The following is a 22,083-nucleotide window of genomic DNA, read 5'->3' on the forward strand; positions in this document are numbered from 1 at the left end:
AGGAAAAGGTATGAAGTGGATAATTTTTATTAAGAAAATACACATACAAAACGATATAAGAACTCGTCAAAGCACATTTACTCGTTCACTACAGTCTTCCTTGCTTATGACACATCAATCTAAGATGTGTTACATTCGTTCAACTTCACGATCACTCTCACTTCCGATGTCAAATGGACACAAACTTACTATGAATTATTAAATGTTTCGGTTAAAATTTACTTGACTTACAGTTGTTATCAAATATAAACAATGAAAAAGTTTCTTCATAATAACCATTTGTTCGAAACGTTAAGCAAGTGTCCCGTTGACTGGATTTATTTCTTGTCTTGAATTAGCAAATGCCAATTCGATCATACATATTTATGGGTTGTATCTGAACTTCCGGACGGTAGAGCCGCCGTTTGTGTTGGGGGAACGGATTTCCAGAGTGGGTCTGCCATTGCTGCTTGTGTTGCGTACAGTAACACGGTGTCGGCCCATCGTGCCAGTGATACCCCGCAGGTTCTTGTTGCCAGTGATGGGACGAGTACCGCTAGGGTTAAGTCTGTTGAAGTCGCGAACAGCATCACCATAACTCCCTGAAAACATATTCAAAAATTAATGACTGAGATATATGGGTTCAAGTGCATTTGTCAAGAAAATCTACTGGGTGTGATAATGCTTATGAATATGAAAAAACACTAATTCGATTTTGATGAATCAATGTCGACCTTATCCTGAACCTGTTATACTGGTAATAATAGTGATAATGATATTTCTATTGCTACTAGGCTTCTCGATGCTACCAAGTTACCAAGACAGTGTGGGATGTTGCTCATAATATCAATCACTCGATTGTTTTACAGGCCGCCGTCATTTAGTTGGAATATTGCTAACTGTGGCGTTAAGCAACAAGCAACACTACATCTGCACTTTGGTGGTAAATGGCTGCAGGAAATTACTCCCCCAATATCTAAACCACTGTGAAGTTCAAACAAATGAAGCAATGCTGTACGCCGCGTTCAGCCTCTGTTCCTGCTAACGATTCAGCTGTTTCTGCTGTTGTTACAGTGTTAACTGTTTCACCAACAATTTATTGGATTCTAATCCCACAGAAGAGTGTTAAAACAGAAAAACCGCAACATTTCCAGAATGTGGACATCTATGATATATGTTAGTGATATTAATCTCACCTTGACGATTATATTGCCGGGTGAGTCTCGACCCGCTCCGTGAGACCCGACCCCGGGAGAAGCTACGGAACAGAGAACGCCCAACAGTGAAGGCAGCACGCGCCAGTGGGACCCATCGCTTGTGGAGGCGGGGTTTGTCGGCAACAGCATTGAGGTAGGCCTTGATATCTGAAATGGTCAAATGATACATATAAATAGATACATTTAAAAATCGCAATCGCAATCGTGCACACAATATAAGCCATGATTTGACTTCTTAAAACTGTACACGGCTATCCAAAAACATCACACGGTCCAGAAGAATCTAGAAGAGCGCGCGTAAAATCACCACACTAGACACACACAAATGTGGTTAGCCTCTTCGAGTTGTAAACTTTCACACACACAAAAACACCTGGTAAGTAATTAGATAGGTAATTTATTAGTCTCTTCATGACTCCTCGTGATTCCCTATAACCGAATCGTGTTAACGGCTAAAGAAGTATAAAATCTTAATAATGACAAGTTATAGTAATATTGCTTTTATAATGAAGTGGCATTCCTTGAAACGAAATAATTCACATGATAACTGTGTTCCACATATTCTTGACATTCTTATGACGAGGAAGTGCATGTTTCTCAGTCGCTCTCTCGTTAGAAAGTGACTTCAGTAAACGTGGCTATGAAGACAGATTAACTGACAATTATCAGTTCGTCCCGGCAAAAGTATAGAAATGACCACATGAATTGTGAACGCAATTTCTTTACTTGTATATTCCCCATATGTAAAGATTGTTAAAAAAAATATCACCTATACCATATACTGTTAACAATTCCAATCCAACTTTATCTGCGCCTGTTTTAGATTCTGTAAACATTTACCAGGTTTGACACAGAGACGACACGGCGCTATTTAAACCGCCACAATACAATCCGTAACAATGCGACAGAAGGATGGCGGGAAACTACAACAAACAACACATGACAAAACGCGATCTGAGGCCATCGAATATCATAAATAGAACTCCGTACATATATTCCCATATCAGGTGTCCATATATATTCCTCGATTATCCAGTTTACATTGCATCTCCATACGACTGTGATAACTAATGCATTGGGGACATAATACATAGGAAAATCGAGGATGTGGAGTAGATAATTAATCAATTACTCTGGGGATGAATGTTTCCAGTTTGAAACAATAGAGCGGTTTATTTCAATATGTAGTGCCTCTATCGCGATGCGTACACCGATGTGCATTCGATATTTCAAAACATGACGATCAATGGACTCGTATCGATACGCTTTGCAATTGCCTGGTGCATCAGTATATCGTTACATCACTACCAATTCAATCGTATTGTCAGTTTAGTTCGAATTTAAACCCTACAAATCAGCATATAACCAGGTGGTAACACATTTTGCAGTTTCATGTTAAATACACTAGAACTCACCTAGCTCTCCTTTCAGTATTTCGTCCTCGGCGTCAACGAGGGCGTTAAGTTCATCATCCGACAAAGTGGTCAGGTCGACACCATCATAATATGTAGGGGCGACGGCGTTTGTGTCGGGGGTGACGACATCGGGAGCTTTAGTTGTGAGAACGCTGACACCGGACGACAAGGCAAGTACAGCAGACGACACAAACAGGAGCAAGAGCTTGGCGTCCATCTTCTTAAAGTTTCCCAACTTTGTCTGTCACTCTAGCAATGGAGGGGCCGGAATAAAATCCAACAACACCAACTACCATTATATATAATACTCGAACCGGATATTCCATCTTCAGCTGTCGTCTGCTCTTAGTAAGTCATTTCTTCTGATTGGTTAAAAATGGCTACCCACTTTTTATTGGCTGGTCCCGGCAGAAGATGGAATGGGCGATTTGTGACTCATAACTGATTCTCGGAAATCCCCGTTTCTTGCCCAAGCTGTAACCTTTGACCTCTCAGAAAAATACATAAGTAAACATACTTTGACTCGGTAAATCACGTGACACAAAAATATATCACTAACACATTAATCAGGAACTTTCGCTGAGTCGCAAAAAAGGAAACCGTCGATTAAACCTTGCACCGCACTGTTGTTTACAAAATGTATGCCAACAATGCATATCTACAAGGTATATTTGCAAAGTGTAATTTCTTTATAGAAGGTTTATAACATATCTTGGCATTATCATCCCATAGAAGACTTAATATGTTCTATGTGCTAAATTATAAATGGGGAACAATGATTAATAATAAAAAAACGTAATTGTAATTAATATTTTTCATTTACAGATATTAAACGACAAGAAGCAATTTTATTCATCTGTAGAAAAATATTGGCCTTGAAAGAAAGTATATGTTCCTAAAAACAGAGGTCTATCCTTTTCGTTACCTATTACAAAACATTTTCAAATATGGACAGTAACTGAATATTATATTTTGTATTTGACATATAATGTCACTATTCCAATAAGTGTTACTAACCAACTTGCAATATATGCATATTTCGTAATTGCTAATGAAACTGGGACGATTAGGCTTAATCATAATTCTAATATTAAATAAATAAGAGTTATTGGGTCCTAAGTTTGATACACTATATCCAGCACACAAGACCCGATCTTCTAATAAAGCCTATATAGTCTTACACTGATATGTAAATGAGCTGTATGATGATCCTCAAAACCAGAACAATGGGGTTAAACACAAAACAAAATAATATGGTTCACGGGTGTTGTCTCACTACATCAACAGCGAAATGCGTTGTTGTTGACTCGACATGACGCACTCTATCTGTCAGTCCAGACAATCTTCTTGGAGAAATGTGTCATAAACACGTTACACATCGTAGTCTGGGGTTGTGCGGCCGTCCACTGCCAAGGCCTGTATCAATCATTGTCACATCTAGCAGGCAAGCCATCACTCGTGGGCATAACCCATGCGTCACTAGATGCGTGTTAATAACAGGAGGGGTATTTATAATACGCACAATAGATGACACATTAATTTACTTGGATAACTGAAAATTGATAATTGTAATTAAATTACAGTTCGTACACTCATACACTTGAATTCTTGAGCTAAATGCTTCGTACATATCACGATATGATACAAAGGACGATCACTTATATTTCGCTTTGAGTGCACTTTACATTTATTAACATGGGAAATTGAACAAAGTTTTACAAATATTTTATCACATTCAATGCCACATATTAAGAATTGGAAATTGTGAAATAAGGGAATATTACAACTAACGACCACGTTCTTTAGACTGCCAATGGTCAACCCGATAACGCATATCGGACAGGACCCGCATCTCTCATGGTGCTGGTCTGATAGAGTGAGGCAAACACATATAAGACGTTAATATCTTCATCATCCACCCTTAACAAATAACACGTACCACGTATACATTCGTGGCATACCAGGAACTTCACCCAGAAACACCTTTATCATTAATGCCTCGATCAAACTCAATTACATGTATATAATTCTATCTATAGATAGCGCCACTAAAGTTCGCAATAACAACTTTAATCAGTAAGTGAGATTATCTGTAGTGCCTAGAATAGGTATGAAGACGGACGACAGACAGTCACAATTCATCTGTGGCTGTCTATTTAACTGACTGTTTATTCACTCACGTTACTTTATTGAAATATGTTAAATCTCAACTATTGATATTACCATTGGCAAATGCTTCAAGTCTGTTTGGTAACTGAAAATGTCATACCTGTGTATCCCATTGTACTACTTCTGTGTATAAATAATGCCAATTCTGTTAATTTAATTACATTGTTTACCGTTTGGAATATGTATTGTGGCTGAACTGAATGTATCTTGTGTGAATGCCCACTCGGGTAATGTATAAGTTAGAGTGTGTCGGGTATACCAGATTCAATCATAAAACTGTTTTATTACGTTTTGTACCTTACGAATATGTATCGTGACTAATGTTGTATGTATCTTGTGTAATCATTTTATATCATGTTCATCATGACCTTCGCATATATGTACTTCTATTACTGATTGTAAACATTCTATAATAATTGATTGTAAACATTTCTAATTGACTGATAATATATAAGATTATGTGGCTGTCTAATAAACTGACTGTTTTTTCACTCAGGTCTAGTGTTGTGTGCGTTGGTCGTGTACAGCGGTACCTCTGCTAAGCGAGCTGATTCCCCAACTCTCATTTTAATACATTGTTGTGTTGTTTGTCGGAGGTATAGAGAGACACAGCCAGTGAACGAGTTGTGTATAAAGGTTACTTTAACGAGAGTCCAGTTGCAGACATCAGTCAAACCGAATTCATATACATAAGGCAGATGTGCAATGAGTATACAGGAAACAAGGGCTTTCTGCTAAATGAGGCGAGGCAGCCGTGCACAGTCTTTAGGTTTTTCTAATAATTATACTTTTGTCACTTTTAACATGCATGTTCAATGGGTTGAAGGTGGAGCGGGGCGGGGATGGGGGTGTCCCTTATCTTCTAACGAGGACAACCCTTCCACATAACGCGTATTTATACTCAGATGCAAACAATATCTGAATACCCCATGAATACCAAAGTAATGAAGTATTGGACATGACAAAACCACTGGCAATCCTGCACAAGCGTGTCAGTCTTAGATACGTTGAGAAGTGTTTATGCTTAATGTTTATTTCTGAGGAATATAGAACATCCTGGTCCCAGGTTCAAGGAATAGCCTCACTCCCACATTATCTTTAATACCTTTGTTGCTCCTAGGCCATAAATCTTAATCAATGTCAGAAATAAAGGGGGCTTTGGGTTGTGAATCAGTTTAGTTTATGAATCAGTATATCATTTATATGACGCCTTGCCAGCTTAGTGTGTGATACAATCTCAAAGTGACTCCGGTCTTTTGAACAGTTTCCCCCCGCAGTGACACCAACCAGCATGGTATCATAATTAGACACTGGGATTCAACTCAACTCCTGACTCGGCTCTGAATGATACAGCAACATATGTGAATGTATATGCGGGAAAATATATCCACGGCGTTCCCAGTTGCCATTCTGTTTGAGACGACACCTTTAACTGTACTGCAGTGCAAAAGAAAGTACACACCCATGTTTGATGGTGTCTAAAATGTATAATGTATTTTGTAGAGATATCACATGCGATATAACATACATCACATCAGTGAGTATTCCACAACGCGTGACGTGCCCGTGGCGTCTCAAGGAACATGGGGATCGCAATTTCAAATTCAACTCTTAGTGCAAAGAACTGCAAGGTTCCGCTGTGTACATGAGTTCGAATCCTAGTTTAAACCGATTAAGAGCCTCTTACCGAAAACGAACTCGCATACAATGTAACAGGTTTACACTATGCCAATCTCTTTAAACAGGCTGCTAAAAGTGTATACATACTTACTATCCAGACAAGATGCATTCTCGGAAGACTTTGAGTTATTCGAGGTTCGACACAACGGAAATTCTGAATAAAGAAGGAATACACAGAGACGAAGCTTTTACTTCGAGTCAGCCCTAAGTTCGACATAACGGTGTTTGACTGTATACTCGTATCCGTATGGTATATTCGTAAAGCAGAGAGTCTTATAAACTCTCTGTTGAAAGAGTAATAGTGTACAGATAGGAAAACGTGTTTGTCGTTGTAGTTATGTTTTTTATTATTCATTTTCTTCCACAGAGTTAAAAGATGTTATCAAGGGTAAAGTGTGCTAAATTAAATGTTTAACTATGAGCAAACCTTCTTAAAAATTATGTAAGATGATGATGATGACGATGATGACGATGACGATGACGATGACGATGACGATGACAATGATGATGATGACGATGATGATGATGGTGACGATGACGATGAGGATGAGGATGAGGATGATGATGATGGTGGCGGTGGTGGTGGTGGTGGTGGCGTGCTCTACACTGTGTAAAATGGTTTGTAACAAAATGGTATGTGTACGTCAATCACATGTTTCACGTCCCCGGGTGTTGCTTGGTGACCCATATCTTATCACCATGGCAACTGACCACAATGTCACCATTATTAAGAGCCCAGTGTTACGTCAGCTGTTTACATCACCAAGAGACCGTGTGTGTATATACTGAGGGGAAAGGTAGACACTCTTTGTTGAGCTGCTTAACGTCATCAGTTGTCCACACTGCCCTGAATCTGATTACCTGCAACACATCGATTTATGCAAATATATATAAGTGACAGATTAAAACACCGCGACTCTTCTACAAACGTCGAGTTGCGGAGCATAGTTGTCACAAACCGAGGCACACTTTCTGTAACACTGCACAATATATTTGAAGGCATGAGGCGGTTGAATTAGTAGAATGGTATTGTTTGGGTCACAACAAAGTAATGTTTGTTTTAATGTTGTTTTTGTTGTTGTTGTTGTTGTTGTTGTTGTTGTTGTTGTTGTTGTTGTTGTTTGGCTTTCTTAAGCATCATCACATCCTTTTTAGCTAGTGATTTTATTATCAGGACAAGATTACTATATGTCCATTATCATTTATCAATAGGCTATATGTCTATGATAAGAAGCAAACACCGTCTCTAAACAACTGAATATATGTTGCTGTTGCTGATGTTGTTGACAGATACACATAATAGGTTTATGATATGCATGACTACCATTATCAACTTAGTAATAAATGAATACAGATGTTAAAATATTAGCTGAATGCAGAAATGTCCTTTCCTTTATTGATCAATTCTAAAATAGTACAGCTGGCTCATTTCAGTTAGGCCCGCCGTGATGTTGCTGGAATATTGCTAAAAGCGGCGTAAAACCATACTCACTCACTCATTTCAGTTAGAATTGATCTAAGGATCTAAGTGTTGTATAATTATAATTATGTATTTTCACCTTAAACAAGAAGAACACATTTAAACACATCACTAATAACAACTGCCGTGTGGTGAGAAAGAGAGAGTCATTTAGGGATTAGATTCCATGACTTAAAATTAAAGGCACCTAATATACAAGCAGTCATTTACACTTGTACCTGCATATAATTATGCTTGTTTTTATATGTCAAATAGATTTTGTTGGGATAGTAAAAATTGTAAAACAACGACTCCATGTCGGGCTATATAGCAGAGATTAATACAGAGTGTTCAGCGGGACTTTTTGGGAAAGCGGACGAAAAAGACACCCCGTGCATCCTAACTTGCATTGGAAGAGAAATTGGTAAAAAATATTCTAACGGTGTCATCAGTATTGAACTTATTTTTATTCCTTCCGTGTGCTCGTTAAACTTGGCACACACATGATGTGTGTGCAGTTAGATACTCCCCATTCTCTATTACAATATATGCCGACCGTGCATTATACATCACAAATGCAGCACACGAAAGGTCACCTGTAAGACCACAATTCAACAAATGCCCATATCGAGGATAGTAAAACGATATGTAATTACTGCGTCAACTAATAACTAATAAACACATTATCAGGAGAATAGGAGCATATATTCATATATAACCATACAACTATATAAATAACTACACTTAAACAACGTGTACTCTCTTTTGGAGGCTTCATATGATGACGAACTCTTCGAATCCTACAAAACAAATATAGAGGCATATAGCTAGACTAACATCTGGTCTCTGAAATAAACATATCTAACGGAAAATGAATTATCTTAATTGTCTTAATAAAATAAACTAGTGTCCAAAAGAAACGATACCAACTTATTTTCAAAATTGTTTTTTACTAAGTGAATTGTCAAGTATGAAAACATGCCAATTCGTATTGCACATCCCAAACACAGCATAGTCGATAAAAAATTTCGGGAACACGTGATCACTTCCGGGAAAAAACGTAAATTTCGTGAAAGTGACATTTCCCTCTCTAGCATGTTCTGCACGTGCAGAAAAACTGTATAAAACGGCTGATCAGACACGTTGATATCACAGCAACAAAAAGAACACAAGATATGCCACGTTTGACAGCCATCGAGAGAGAGAGAGAGCCGTTGGAATGGTCCAACAAGGAGCGTCACACGTCGACGTCGCCAGAAGGTTGGGCTGCGCACGCATCACTATCACCAGGTTGATGCAGCGGTTACGTCAAACAGGTCAGACGTCAGACAGGCCCAGGAGTGGAAGACCACGAGTAACCACGCCCCGTGAAGATCGTTACATCCGGGTATTACACCTGAGGAACGGCACCGTAACAGCGACGTCCACGGCGGCTACAGCACTGGGACACAGGATCAGTCGACAGACCGTCTACAGCCTCGTGGACTCCTTTTCCAACATGACAATGCAAGGCCACACACAGCAAGATTGACACAGAACTTCCTTGCCAACGCCAACGTACAGGTTTTGCCATGGCCCGCATGTTCACCGGACATGAATCCCATCGAGCACTTATGGGACCACCTCGATCGGCAAATCCGACGTCGCCGTGTGCCTCCAGTCAACGTCCAGGACTTGGAACGATGTCTTCTCGAGGAATGGCAACGCATCACTCCCAACGTCATCAGACGTTTGACGTCATCAGTCCGTAGACGTGTTCTGGCATGTATTGATGTTCACGGTGGACATACCCGCTACTGACTTGACTTTGAGACGTGTGGTGTGACATTTCCCGTTGTTTCTGTGATCAGTGCTCTAACGAAATGTTCATTTTTCGACCCCACCCATCTTTAAAGGCTTGTCATATTGGTTGTACAGATTTTATTGAAATGAAATTTTTGTACAGTTGTGAAAGGATTTCTCAAAAGCATAACACCAATCCCAAACTTCTGCATTGTTTAGTTTTTCTTTTATGTCCTTGCAAACAGGTGGTATCGTTTCTTTTGGACACTAGTTTATAATAAAATTAGCCCAGAGACTCTTCACTTTCAGATACTGCAGCAATCTAGACTTGCCGACTATTATAGACTTGCAAAGGCTGTTTAGATATATTTGTGTCAGGTTCTGAATCACAGACTAGCCTTTAGCCTTTGTGAATGTGTGAGAAAGTACCTAAGTGGCACAGAAACTCGAACACTTGGCGAATTCAAAGTTCGAACCCACAACCTGCACATTCTGCACCCCGGACCCTTGAGCTGACCGCTTGACCCCCGACTTGCTGCTCCGGTATGACGCAGCTGCGTAATTCCTATACAGCCGTGTCCTGGCTGGCACTCTGACCTACATGTTGTCGGGACGGAGGATGTGTTCCTGGTGCAGCTATAATCAAAAACATCGGCTGGCAGGTGTCTTGGTATCGAACGGAATTCCCATTTTCAGTTTACCCGCGTTCTACGAAACCACTTCTTCCTGAATCTATAGCACGTTTGCTGAAGTCTCTACAACTGTTAATGTACAGTCACGAAAAGGTTCCGAGCGCCTTAATTAATTTGTTGACAGTTTCTGTGTATTGTCCGTTCTGTAAAACGTAGAGATTATCTGCATCGTTTTCGCACTGTATATTATATTGTCAACTGTCTACATTTATGAATAGTATGCTTTTTGTTTTTACTGCATATTTTCCAAGGATAGGATCAATTCTCTAAATTTGTCCTATGCGCTTTCGACATTAAAACAATATTTATTTCAAAAGGGACGTGTTCGCGATTTTAACGCCAATGCCATCGATGAATGCACTCAGTTATATCGCTTAACACGTGTAAAGAAACACATCGGAAGCGACAGGCTCATAGTTACTCACACCCAAACGTACGTAATTGTAAATCACTCCAAACATACAATGACGTCACCGAGCCCCTCAAATTCAAGAAAAGTTAACACGATGCATGATGCGTACAATGTATCATCAAAAATAATTTAAGTATTGACTTTAATGTTTTATTTTGTGTGAGTTCAATGGAGTTTGTTTGTTTATTTGTTGTTTAACGCAACGCTCAGCAATATTCTAGCTATATGAGGGCGGTCTGTAAATAATCGAGTCTGGACCAGACAATCCAGTGATTGCGATCCACGCAATTTGGATACAGTGACATGCATCAACCGAGTCGGCAAGCCTAACCACCCGATCCCGTTAATCGCCTCTTACGACAGGACTAGTTGCCTTTTACGGCAAGCATGGGCTGCTGAAGACCAATTCTACCCCGGATCTTCACGGGTCTTCAAATGAGCACGAACCTTCTGTGAATGAGGGTCAAACTATAATGAATGTCATATGTTAATACGACGTCCCCAATGGTGTCCCAACGATTATGGAAGTCGTCCGCCAGTGCACGTCATGTCTATAATACAGTCCGACAAACGTCAAAATGTGTCATAGTCCATATACCTCAGATGGAAAACCTGTATGCCAACTTGCCCCAGCTAACGATCTTCACATAAGTCCATTGTCAAATTGAAGTAGTTTAGCCCATGTATTGTTCTACAGCTTGTACCAATGAGCCTAAATACCAAAAACAATCAACGTACACTCACGTGTAGACGTGTGTAGTCATCAGGCATATATACAATTATCTTATGAAAAGATTAATCTGCGAAAATGTTTCCAAACTTCTTTCTGATCCGCATTTTGTAATGGAGTGAACCTAGGATTGTAGGTTCGAATCCCGGTTCGCCCCGATTATGTTTCTAGGCTTGTCAGCACCATATCCGTGCTCGTGGGTTTCACCGAAGTGGTAAACGTCTGAGACCTGCATCATTTCGGGCTTTCCTCCCTCATTAAGCTGACACGCCGCGATATAACTGGAATACTGTTAAAAACGGCGTTAAACCCAACTCACTCACTCACTCAAAATCTAGACACTAACCAACGAACTACGAGGAATTACGGATTATCTGTCCCGTGAATGAAAAGTGGTAATCCCGACCATTTGGCGAGGGACTTGCAGCACTATCTACGAGGGACAGATAATCCGAGGTGCGAGATTATGTTACTCGTTGAAAATGAAGAAACCCTACGGAGAACTTTACTTTTGGTTTCGTCCGGTTAATATCTTGTGCGTAGATCTAGGTCACCCGGATTATAGACATCCAATAGGGAAGCTTTCTCACGTGTGTTTTGTTGATTTGTAAACAACTGTGGAAAATGTGATTTGGGAGAACGCGACAGCTGTTTTATACAATGGAATTTGAGACAAAAGTAGAGGAAAGTATGGAGCGATTACAAGTGACGGATTTAGAAGACAAGTTGAAGAGACTGCAACTGATTGAGAAGTCTGCTTTGTCAGTAGCCAAAGTTGAACCAGATTATGTACTGGACTTTGCTGTTCAGAAAAGGTATTTAAATCAAAGGAACAAATACACGCACATCTTTATCAGAGAGAAAGTTTATAAAAAATACAGTTCATGACCCCATCATCAAGATCCTCATGATTTCAGCCATAATCAGCTCATAACAGCCCATGAGTATGAGTAATGTTTGTGTGTTGCAGGGCGGATCTAGCATTTTTTAAATGGGGGGGGTTCAAAGGTTGGTTGGCTGCTTGGTTTGTTGTTTAACGCCACATTCAGCAATATGCCAGCTACATGACGGCAGTCTGTAAATAATCGAGTCTGGACCAAACAATCCAGTGATTGATATCATGAGCATCAATCCACGCAATTGGGGTTCAATGACATGCATCAACCAAGTCAGCGAGCCTGATCACCCGATCCCGTTAGTCTTCCGACAAGCATGTGTTGTTGAGACCTATTCTAAGAGGGTCGAGTATGAGTAATATTTCACTTAATCAGTGTACATGAAGTTACAAAATATTTCGGCATTTCACAATCTGTATGTTCAGTGAACTACATCTCATAAAAGATTTATTTTAGTGACCAAGGAATATTTCAAATAAAATGGCAAAGTGAACTTCTCTCACTGTCAGCATGACCAGGAAGACAAAATAATCACAGACCTGGGTAAAATTAACATACCAAACAAAATATTCATTAATCAATGCAAAGTAGTACATACATCTATATACGTCTTTGATCAATGTAAGTACATCAAACAAACATCAACTGCATCTATTACAGTATACTTTGTTTGAGAGTAACAGAGTAACAGCTAATTTGCAATAGCTGGTAAAAATAATGATTTTAGTGATTATTATATCTTTTGCTCTTTTAAAAACAAAATGAACAAGTGCATGGAATATCTACATTACGAAACATGACTAAGTCACAGAATGGGACAGGCGATTGGTTAAAACATGTCAAGTGTAAATAACTCTCATTTCATTTTTAAAACTTTCAGAGAAACCAATGTGGCGCTCTCCACCAGTCAAAAACAAACTAACCCTTGTATGTCCCCGCCTTCAGGACAGGTGCCATTCAGTTTATATCCATCCACCATTGTGTCATCATGTGTATTTGCTCCAAATTGATTTCCACGATGAGGTCTTTAATTGACGGTTTTACGAGGAAGCAAGAGCTTCAAAAGGTAAACAAAGATTTAGACCACGTATATATGGAATACTGCAAAAGTGAGAAAAGGGAAAAGAGAATAACTTGTATCCAAGGTACTTTTCGCCCCTTAATTACAGGTGTTAATTGGTGTTAATTAACCGGAGGGTAACAGTCGTTACCTCCTCACCTGTACTACGGTAATCCCCTCGTTCTTGGTGCTGACAGACTGGGATGTTACGAGAGGTACAAGGTCAGTACCCGAGGGCCTTGGATGAATTACCGTAGTTCTCCCAATGAGCACAAAGAGTTTCTTTCGTTGATGACTGTTTATTCAATCACTAATGATTGATCAACAACTTCTGGTCACGATGGTTTAAGGACTTTAGCCGCAAAGCTTCAGTCCTGGCCGAAATACTGGAGGTGTAAACTGGTGTTTTTCAGAGTAAGGTCGAGATCGTGGTGCTCAATTGGGATCCTCCAGTCTCCCCGAACCTTGGGTCTCCCCGTCCTTTTTACCCCCAGCTTACGTCAAGGTTTTACCCATTTTTTCCTATTTCATTGGTCAAACACCTTTCCCCCCTTACCTTAGGTCGTTCTTCCCCACTCTTCTCTAATAACCAGAACCTTATTCGGACTCGCTATCATGTAACTTCTTACCCCTTGGAATTCGGACTATTTTCCCCCCTCAGACCATATATGTCCAAAGTCCCTGACGTTCCCGTACCTCCCAACTCTATTTTTTCCTTTTATCTATTTCTCATCTGTTAATTATATTTCGTTCATGTATAACCCTCGACCTACTGCCCTCGTCCCTGGATCCTCGTGGCCCGGCATGCTCCCGTAGTCTTCCAGTAACCAGAGCTGCCTGTTTTATACATTTACCTATTCCCGACTTACCGACCCCAACTCTCCCTCTTGATCTTTTATAGAATCAGAATGTATCTTAATGCTTATTAATTACTTTAATTACTTGTTAATTATCTAAATGTATATTACACTTTTATGCCTATAATAATGCCTATAATACGACCCCCGTTTTGGCGAAGAGTGTGTCCTCACACTCTAAAGACGTGGAGATCCAGGTTGGCTCCCTTTTTGAATTTGAAATACGTTGGGGATACCATCGTGACCATAAATTGGTTGACCATATACAGTTTTACAACAATAACAAAACTTCAATCAATGTGCAATATTATTATACAATAACAAGTTCAATATCTAACAACAAATTTTTCCATAGCATTCATGCTAATACTAGGACTAATTCTAATTCAATTCTAATACAAATCTATTTTCAAAGGTACTAACAATACTTTTACTATGACATTCGTAAGTAACTACATTGCCGTATATATATTGGCTTAAGGTCTTGATGGCCACCCTGTAGACACGTGGGCCTCCCCTGAACGAGTACTTTTAGTCCCAATTTAGACTTATCTTACTTATTATTAATATTTGCTTCCCTGATGCAACCGAACTGGTACTTAGTAAGTTATCGGTTGTTTTTAGAATTCCGCCTCCCAGTCCCTGTTGTACGTGTGTCTCGTGACGGGTTCACCGTCCCCGCCATTCCACAGGAACTCATCCCAAAAGGTCGAGCTTTGGGGAGGGTAAAATAGGCGTATTTGTGCCTCCCTTGTTGCCGCAAAGTTCTTTCGTAGAGGTAATACGATACGCCTTGCCACGTCCGTTACCTCCCTCGAGAGTTCCATTGGGGGGGAGGCCCCGCCCAAATACAACCGGACCGGTTGCCGTGGTCGTACTCGTACCGACGTTGGCCTAAAATAATTTATAAACGTTCTCACATCAAATCTATTCAGTGGGTGCTGGGGTGGATCCATGGCTGGATTGTGCGTCAGCAACGGGGGAATTGCGTCCGACACCTCTCCGCAATTTAGTCCGAATGGTACCCGACAAACCGCGCACTGGTCTAAATTAAAATTGAGGTTTAACTCCGGGGGATAACAGTTCTCCCACATCCCTCCGTGCGTCAACGCTTCGGTCACGTGAACCGGAGGGGGAAGGTATAAATCTATAAATCGGCGAGGGTCTTGCGCCCCCTTGTCAGGTGTTACTGTCCGGTAGGATATACCAGACAGTTTCAAGAGCGCGACAGCACATTCCGCATGCTGCACCCGACGACACCATTTACAAAATGTTATCGGTGGGAAGTTAGTCCCCTCATCCGTCAATGGGAATGTTTCATCCATACACAGGGCACAATTTTGGAACACGAGCGGCAATACGAATTTTGTTCCCCGGCATGGGAACCTGGCCCTTGCGAATCTTAAACTTCCCGCCGTATCTGGTGTAATCGGTCTGGACAGTGTATACCCAATCACGGATCTGGGAATGTCCAGCAGCTGCCAGAACAATTCCGCATAAGCTTGCACGTCGGCCCCCATGTCCGTCTGAAGCTGCGTCAGCTGGAAAAGGATTCCCACGTCTAACGTGCGGATTGCTGTCTTGACCCCTAGGTCTACCAGGACTGGTAAATCGTAGTATACGCCGTACATTAAAAGTACGGCCGCCCCTATATCCGTTGTGGAAGACATGTCCTTCGGGGGAGTCTGGGATGCCGCTAGGGTAAGGGCCCGTCCTATGCGTTCGGCCAAATCAGGGGGGCTGGGTACAAACAGTATCGGGGGACTTAACGTGAAGCGCAGGCGTTTATAGGTTTTAAACTTCCCATTAGCGAGATGGGTGGTGCCCCATTGCGCACCCAAATTAAAAACGTACCCCGCTATGCATTTAAACACGAGGGAGAGATGGCATAGTTTTCGCCATACTTTCCCTGGGATTAGAACAGGGGAGGTGATGTTCCCAAATTCCTCGTCAAAGGGAGTCACCACGTGTTCAACCCGGTGGTCCTCCATCACGTTATAAAATGACTAAGTACAGATAAATACAAATAGATATACACAAGAGAATAATAGAATGAAAACGTAGATATATTATTTTCCTTCGTGAGATGATTGCTGCTGGCTTATATGTCAATTTTCAATATTGTATGGATTGCAGTTCGGGAGTAACACTCCTGTTGAACTGTATGTCAAACTTAATATTCCTTGGCTGGAGATAATCGCAACTGACTTATCTGTTGATATGTACGATCGTGTGGATTGCAGTTCGGGAGTAACACTCCTATTGAACTGTATGTCGAACTTAATATTCCTTGGCTGGGAATAATCGCAACTGACTTATCTGTTGATATGTACGATCGTGTGGATTGCAGTTCGGGAGTAACACTCCTATTGAACTGTATGTCAAACTTAGTATTCCTTGGCTGGGAATAATCGCAACTGACTTATCTGTTGATATGTACGATCGTGTGGATTGCAGTTCGGGAGTAACACTCCTATTGAACTGTATGTCGAACTTAATATTCCTTGGCTGGGAATAATCGCAACTGATTTATCTGTTGATATGTACGATCGTGTGGATTGCAGTTCGGGAGTAACACTCCTATTGAACTGTATGTCAACTTAATATTCCTTGGCTGGGAATAATCGCAACTGACTTATCTGTTGATATGTACGATCGTGTGGATTGCAGTTCGGGAGTAACACTCCTATTGAACTGTATGTCAAACTTAGTATTCCTTGGCTGGGAATAATCGCAACTGACTTATCTGTTGATATGTACGATCGTGTGGATTGCAGTTCGGGAGTAACACTCCTATTGAACTGTATGTCGAACTTAATATTCCTTGGCTGGGAATAATCGCAACTGATTTATCTGTTGATATGTACGATCGTGTGGATTGCAGTTCGGGAGTAACACTCCTATTGAACTGTATGTCAACTTAATATTCCTTGGCTGGGAATAATCGCAACTGACTTATCTGTTGATATGTACGATCGTGTGGATTGCAGTTCGGGAGTAACACTCCTATTGAACTGTATAGTAGTGACTATAATGCCATACCTAATTGTACCGTAAGAAACACCGATCCCACGTTATAGATACTGGTTATTGGAGACTCACTCACGTCAAGCATGGAGTGACCCCACATTGTATGCGTTATACGTGTCCATATGTACGTGTGGTGGTGTGTTTGTTGTGTGTCCCTAGGAGTGTGTAATAGAAGTTGTCCTATATGATTAGACTGTGCGGTTGTGTGGTTGGTCAGTACCTCCCGGCTTGTGAGAGAACAGTGATTTGGTGTATGGCAATTCCTATCGTATGAGGCCTTGGAAGACAAGACATTTAAACGTTTAATGCTGGATATAGTCCTCCCCCCGACCTGTTTTTATAGGGGGTGGCTGTTGGCGGTTGACTGTCAGAAGAATTTGAGGGTCCGATAGTAACGGGATAAGTCGTTCTAAATTGTACCAAGTACATAAACAGTAAGTATCTACCTTGGAGGACGTAATACAGCCGTGCAGCCACGTGGCGGGAAACCGTCACTACTACTGGGAGAGGAATTTGGGTATCGGTGAGTGTGTTACTCAGGGACACATTGCTCATGGGCCATTTGATGCGGATCTCTGAAGTGAGACAGTGATGTTTGATCTGGATATTTTCTGGTATATAGTGTGGTTGGGAAAGGGCCAGGACCATAGGTGGGGCGTCTACCTTTAAAAGATTGATCCTAATGTTATCATGTGGCGCTGAGAAACTCAGGCAGAGTGTGGAGGTGGGATTGGTTTGTACCCGGTAGAAATAGATTGCGAGGGAGATGAGCAGTATTATTACGAACAGTAGTATCAGCATTTCTAGATTCCATAGTGGTTTGAATATGGCCGCCACTGACAGTCCGGGTGTAGCGGTTGTCATTGCTGTGGTCGTTGGGGGCGTCCATACCAAGGGATTCTGAGGTATGGATATTCCCGCCGCCGTGGCTAACGCCGCCCTTAAGGTCAGTTGTGCCTGTATCGCCGCTATGCGGCGGTTCGTAAGGACTACTAAGGCGAATAGGACCGCAATACAGGCCCACATCGCGTAAGTGGAATAGGCTACTACGCCGAACCAACCGGTGTCCCCGTCAGTACTCGTCAGTGCATCCAGGTACAAAGGATCGGCCGGGTTAGTGTATATAATTTCGTTGGCCTTGGCTTTGGCGACGGCATGTTTTAAGTTAATACTGAGTTTTGTGTCAGTTTTCATAAGATTAGTAAACGAAGCGTTTGACAATCGAAATGGTGCCGTTTTGTAAGCAACTGGTTCTTTTGCAACTAAGGACGGTAGTCTCTTCAGGATGTCTTGTGTCGAAAAGTAATGACGGAGCAGGGCCACGTTTAACGTGTAATTTACAGCGGATGTGTCTTCTGGTTGTCTGCAACCAGTAAGGCGTGGGGGAAGCATCTTCCCTACTGCTTGGATAGAGCAATAACAGTAGATAGGCGCCAGGCAATAATTACATCCCTGCTGAATTTTTGTTACGTTCGCGCATGTGTAAATTATTTTGGGTATTTTAATGAGGAGTAATTGTCCTGTACCCAATTCATATAATTGTGACTCCGCTCCATCGGGTACTAAGTGGAAGTTGCACAATTCATGTACCAGATCGATATCATTCTGGACGAGTGCAAGCGTACATGTAGGATTTACGAAGCTCCTTTCCGCTGGTAGACTACTACATTGTGTGGATGTTGTGTCTATACACGATTCGTACTCCTCCCTCGTAAACTCTACAAATCGTTTATCTCTTTGTGACACCGCGATGAATCTAGCAAGATTTTTGACTACGGTAGTATCGTTCGAGTCTTCATGTAGTGGAACTGGGATAGCTGTGGTCTGATAAAGGGTAGTGGCTTCCTTAAACGGGGTGATGGGGACTAATAGGGACAGGAAAAGAATATCCCCTTTCCGGGTGACTTTTACATGTGCTTGGGTGTAATATTGACGCGGGTCCTTATGAACGAGGTCAAAGTCGGGATAATGTAAGGCTAACTGAAGTCGAATTCTATTTATTACTACTCTGAGCGTAGATAATGGAATCAAGTCTTGTGGTAGTTGACCTTGTAGGAGTTTTGATGCACTGGTCAGGAGGTCCCGTGCGTGTGCGTTCAGTTCATTGGTAAGGTGCAGCTGTTGTGTGGTTAATGTGAGTAGGGTGGCAAATAATTGTTTGTACCAGTCATTCTCTCGGAGGCTACGTTGTGATGCCAGGACTATTTGGTTGTGATTAAGCGTTACAATTCTCACTAGGTTATCCAGGCGGGAGTTAGTTTTAGTCATGTATGATGCCATGGCGTGCCCCGTGAGGTTAAAGGCTATGTCTCGTAAGTGAACTTCATTTGCTAACAGTCTGACATGATCTGCAATAATCTCTAAATCCCTCTCTGTGGCGACCCCCGCGAGGCCCTTAGCTATTGTACCCAAAAATGGTAATAAGCTGCGTTGTTGGCGCGATTGGCTTCGAGGTTCTTTACTTTCTGGTATGAAATGTTTGATGGTGTCGAGGGTATCCTGTATGTGTTGGGTTGCAGCGTTGTGTATGTCCCGAGTGTAATTCAAGAGTGGTTCCGTTACGTCCTTTGTCTGTAAGCATCGGGCTGGAGTACCCTTAAATGCAGCGACACATCGCGGGAACTTGAATGTGAGATCTGTAGGAAGTGTCTTCGGCAGTGTCAGTGCAAATGTGTGTACCCAAGTTTGGTCGTATGTTTTAAGTCTCCCCAAATTTTTAAACAGGACCCCAAAATGTAATCTCTGGAGATCATTTTCCAGACTAAGTGTCCCTTGTGTATTCCAAACCAGGCTTAGGATGGTGGTCGTCAACAGCCAGAGCAACATCTCGCCTGGGAACAGATAAAGATGACCTTAGTGATAGTATTTGGGGCCCTATTGTGGAATGCAATAACTTCATATCATACACTCTTTTGTTCCCAATGTCCTAATGGACAAGGTATTGTGTGTAAGGTGAAGTTCTTGTCAGTGCATTGCCCGTGTACCCTGGACGTGATTGTGTCGGTGTAAGTGGCTGAATTACTTTACTAAGTCTCATGGTAGCAGGCACTTCCTATTATTTGATACCAGTTTCCCACATGTCACCCACCTCCATTGCGCACTGGTGGTAGGCGACATGTACTTAATCCTGACCCCCTGATATCTATCCTATGATACGCTACATCACTGACTCCACCTAAATAATTATAACCCTGTTGACATTATATCTTCGACAAGAACCAAACTCGTCGGCATTACTTCCTCGACAAGAAACCATCCCATCGGTATTACTTCCTCGACAAGAAACCATCTCGTCGGTATTTCATCCTTGACAAGAAACCCATCTCGTCGGCAGTACGTCCGTGGCAATAAACCATCTCGTCTGCATTACATCCTTGGCAATAAACCAGAAACCATCTCGTCGGTATTACATCCTCGACAAGAAACCCATCTCGTCGGCAGTACGTCCGTGGCAATAAACCATCTCGTCTGCATTACATCCTTGGCAATAAACCAGAAACCATCTCGTCGGTATTACATCCTCGACAAGAAACCCATCTCGTCGGCAGTACGTCCGTGGCAATAAACCATCTCGTCTGCATTACATCCTTGGCAATAAACCAGAAACCATCTCGTCGGTATTTCATCCTCGACAAGAAACCCATCTCGTCGGCAGTACGTCCGTGGCAATAAACCATCTCGTCTGCATTACATCCTTGGCAATAAACCAGAAACCATCTCGTCGGTATTACATCCTCGACAAGAAACCCATCTCGTCGGCAGTACGTCCGTGGCAATAAACCATCTCGTCTGCATTACATCCTTGGCAATAAACCAGAAACCATCTCGTCGGTATTTCATCCTCGACAAGAAACCCATCTCGTCGGCAGTACGTCCGTGGCAATAAACCATCTCGTCTGCATTACATCCTTGGCAATAAACCAGAAACCATCTCGTCGGTATTACATCCTCGACAAGAAACCATCTCGTCGGCAGTACGTCAGTGGCAATAAACCATCCCGTCTGCATTGCATCCTTGGCAATAAACCAGAAACCATCTCGTCGGTATTACATCCTCGACAAGAAACCATCTCGTCGGCATTATATCCTCGACAAGAAACCATCTCGTCGGCATTATATCCTCGACAAGAAACCAGAACCATCTCGTCGGCATTTCATCCTCGACAAGAAACCAGAAACCATCTCGTCGGTATTACATCCTCGACAAGAAACCATCTCGTCGGCATTATATCCTCGACAAGAAACCAGAACCATCTCGTCGGCATTACATCCTCGACAAGAAACCATCTCGTCGGCATTTCATCCTCGACAAGAACCCATCTCGTCGGTATTTCTTCTTGGTAGTCATTTTCAGCTTATGTTAAGTTCTAAGTGTACCCGCTACCATGCTATGTCTGTGTTTCAATTCCCTTCAATGTTTTTTTTCCTTGTCTTGATGTGTTTGTGTCGTGGTGTCTCAGGTGTCTTCTAAACTCTTGTATTTAAGCTGTCCCTATAGTGTATGAGTCTTTGTTGGATACTGAGTTCGGGGTTGTTGGTTGTGTTGTTGTCTGACGTGTTTTCATATTCCATGTGCGGCCAGCGTGGAAGTTCTCTGTCAACATGTCAGGGAGTATTGTGTGAGGAACCCAACGGCTCCGAGTCTCCCCCGCGTACTTAACTTTGTAGTGTCGGACCCTTCCCATTCGTTTGGATTGGAGTATTT

General features: G+C 41.7%; 1 protein-coding gene across 2 annotated transcripts in view; it reads right to left on the minus strand.

Moving 5' to 3' along the window:
• Positions 1–11: 11 nt before the first annotated feature.
• LOC124138936 overlaps positions 12–22,083 on the minus strand; it is a 35,028-nt gene continuing 12,956 nt past the window's right edge. Inside the window, exons 1-3 of one of the 2 annotated variants that reach the window (XM_048398875.1) lie at positions 2,612–2,903; positions 1,176–1,343; positions 12–581 (exon numbers count right to left, since the gene is read on the minus strand). In XM_048398875.1, coding sequence (XP_048254832.1) covers positions 364–581; positions 1,176–1,343; positions 2,612–2,828 — 603 coding nt within the window. In that variant the 5' untranslated portion in view covers positions 2,829–2,903 and the 3' untranslated portion in view covers positions 12–363. Of the gene's footprint in view, positions 582–1,175; positions 1,344–2,611; positions 2,904–22,083 lie in introns of those variants that run through there. The other variant, XM_048398876.1, reaches the window with a different exon arrangement.

This window comes from Haliotis rufescens, unplaced genomic scaffold (assembly GCF_023055435.1).
Source record: "Haliotis rufescens isolate VD_foot unplaced genomic scaffold, xgHalRufe1.0.p SCAF_19, whole genome shotgun sequence".
Taxonomy (NCBI): domain Eukaryota; kingdom Metazoa; phylum Mollusca; class Gastropoda; order Lepetellida; family Haliotidae; genus Haliotis; species Haliotis rufescens.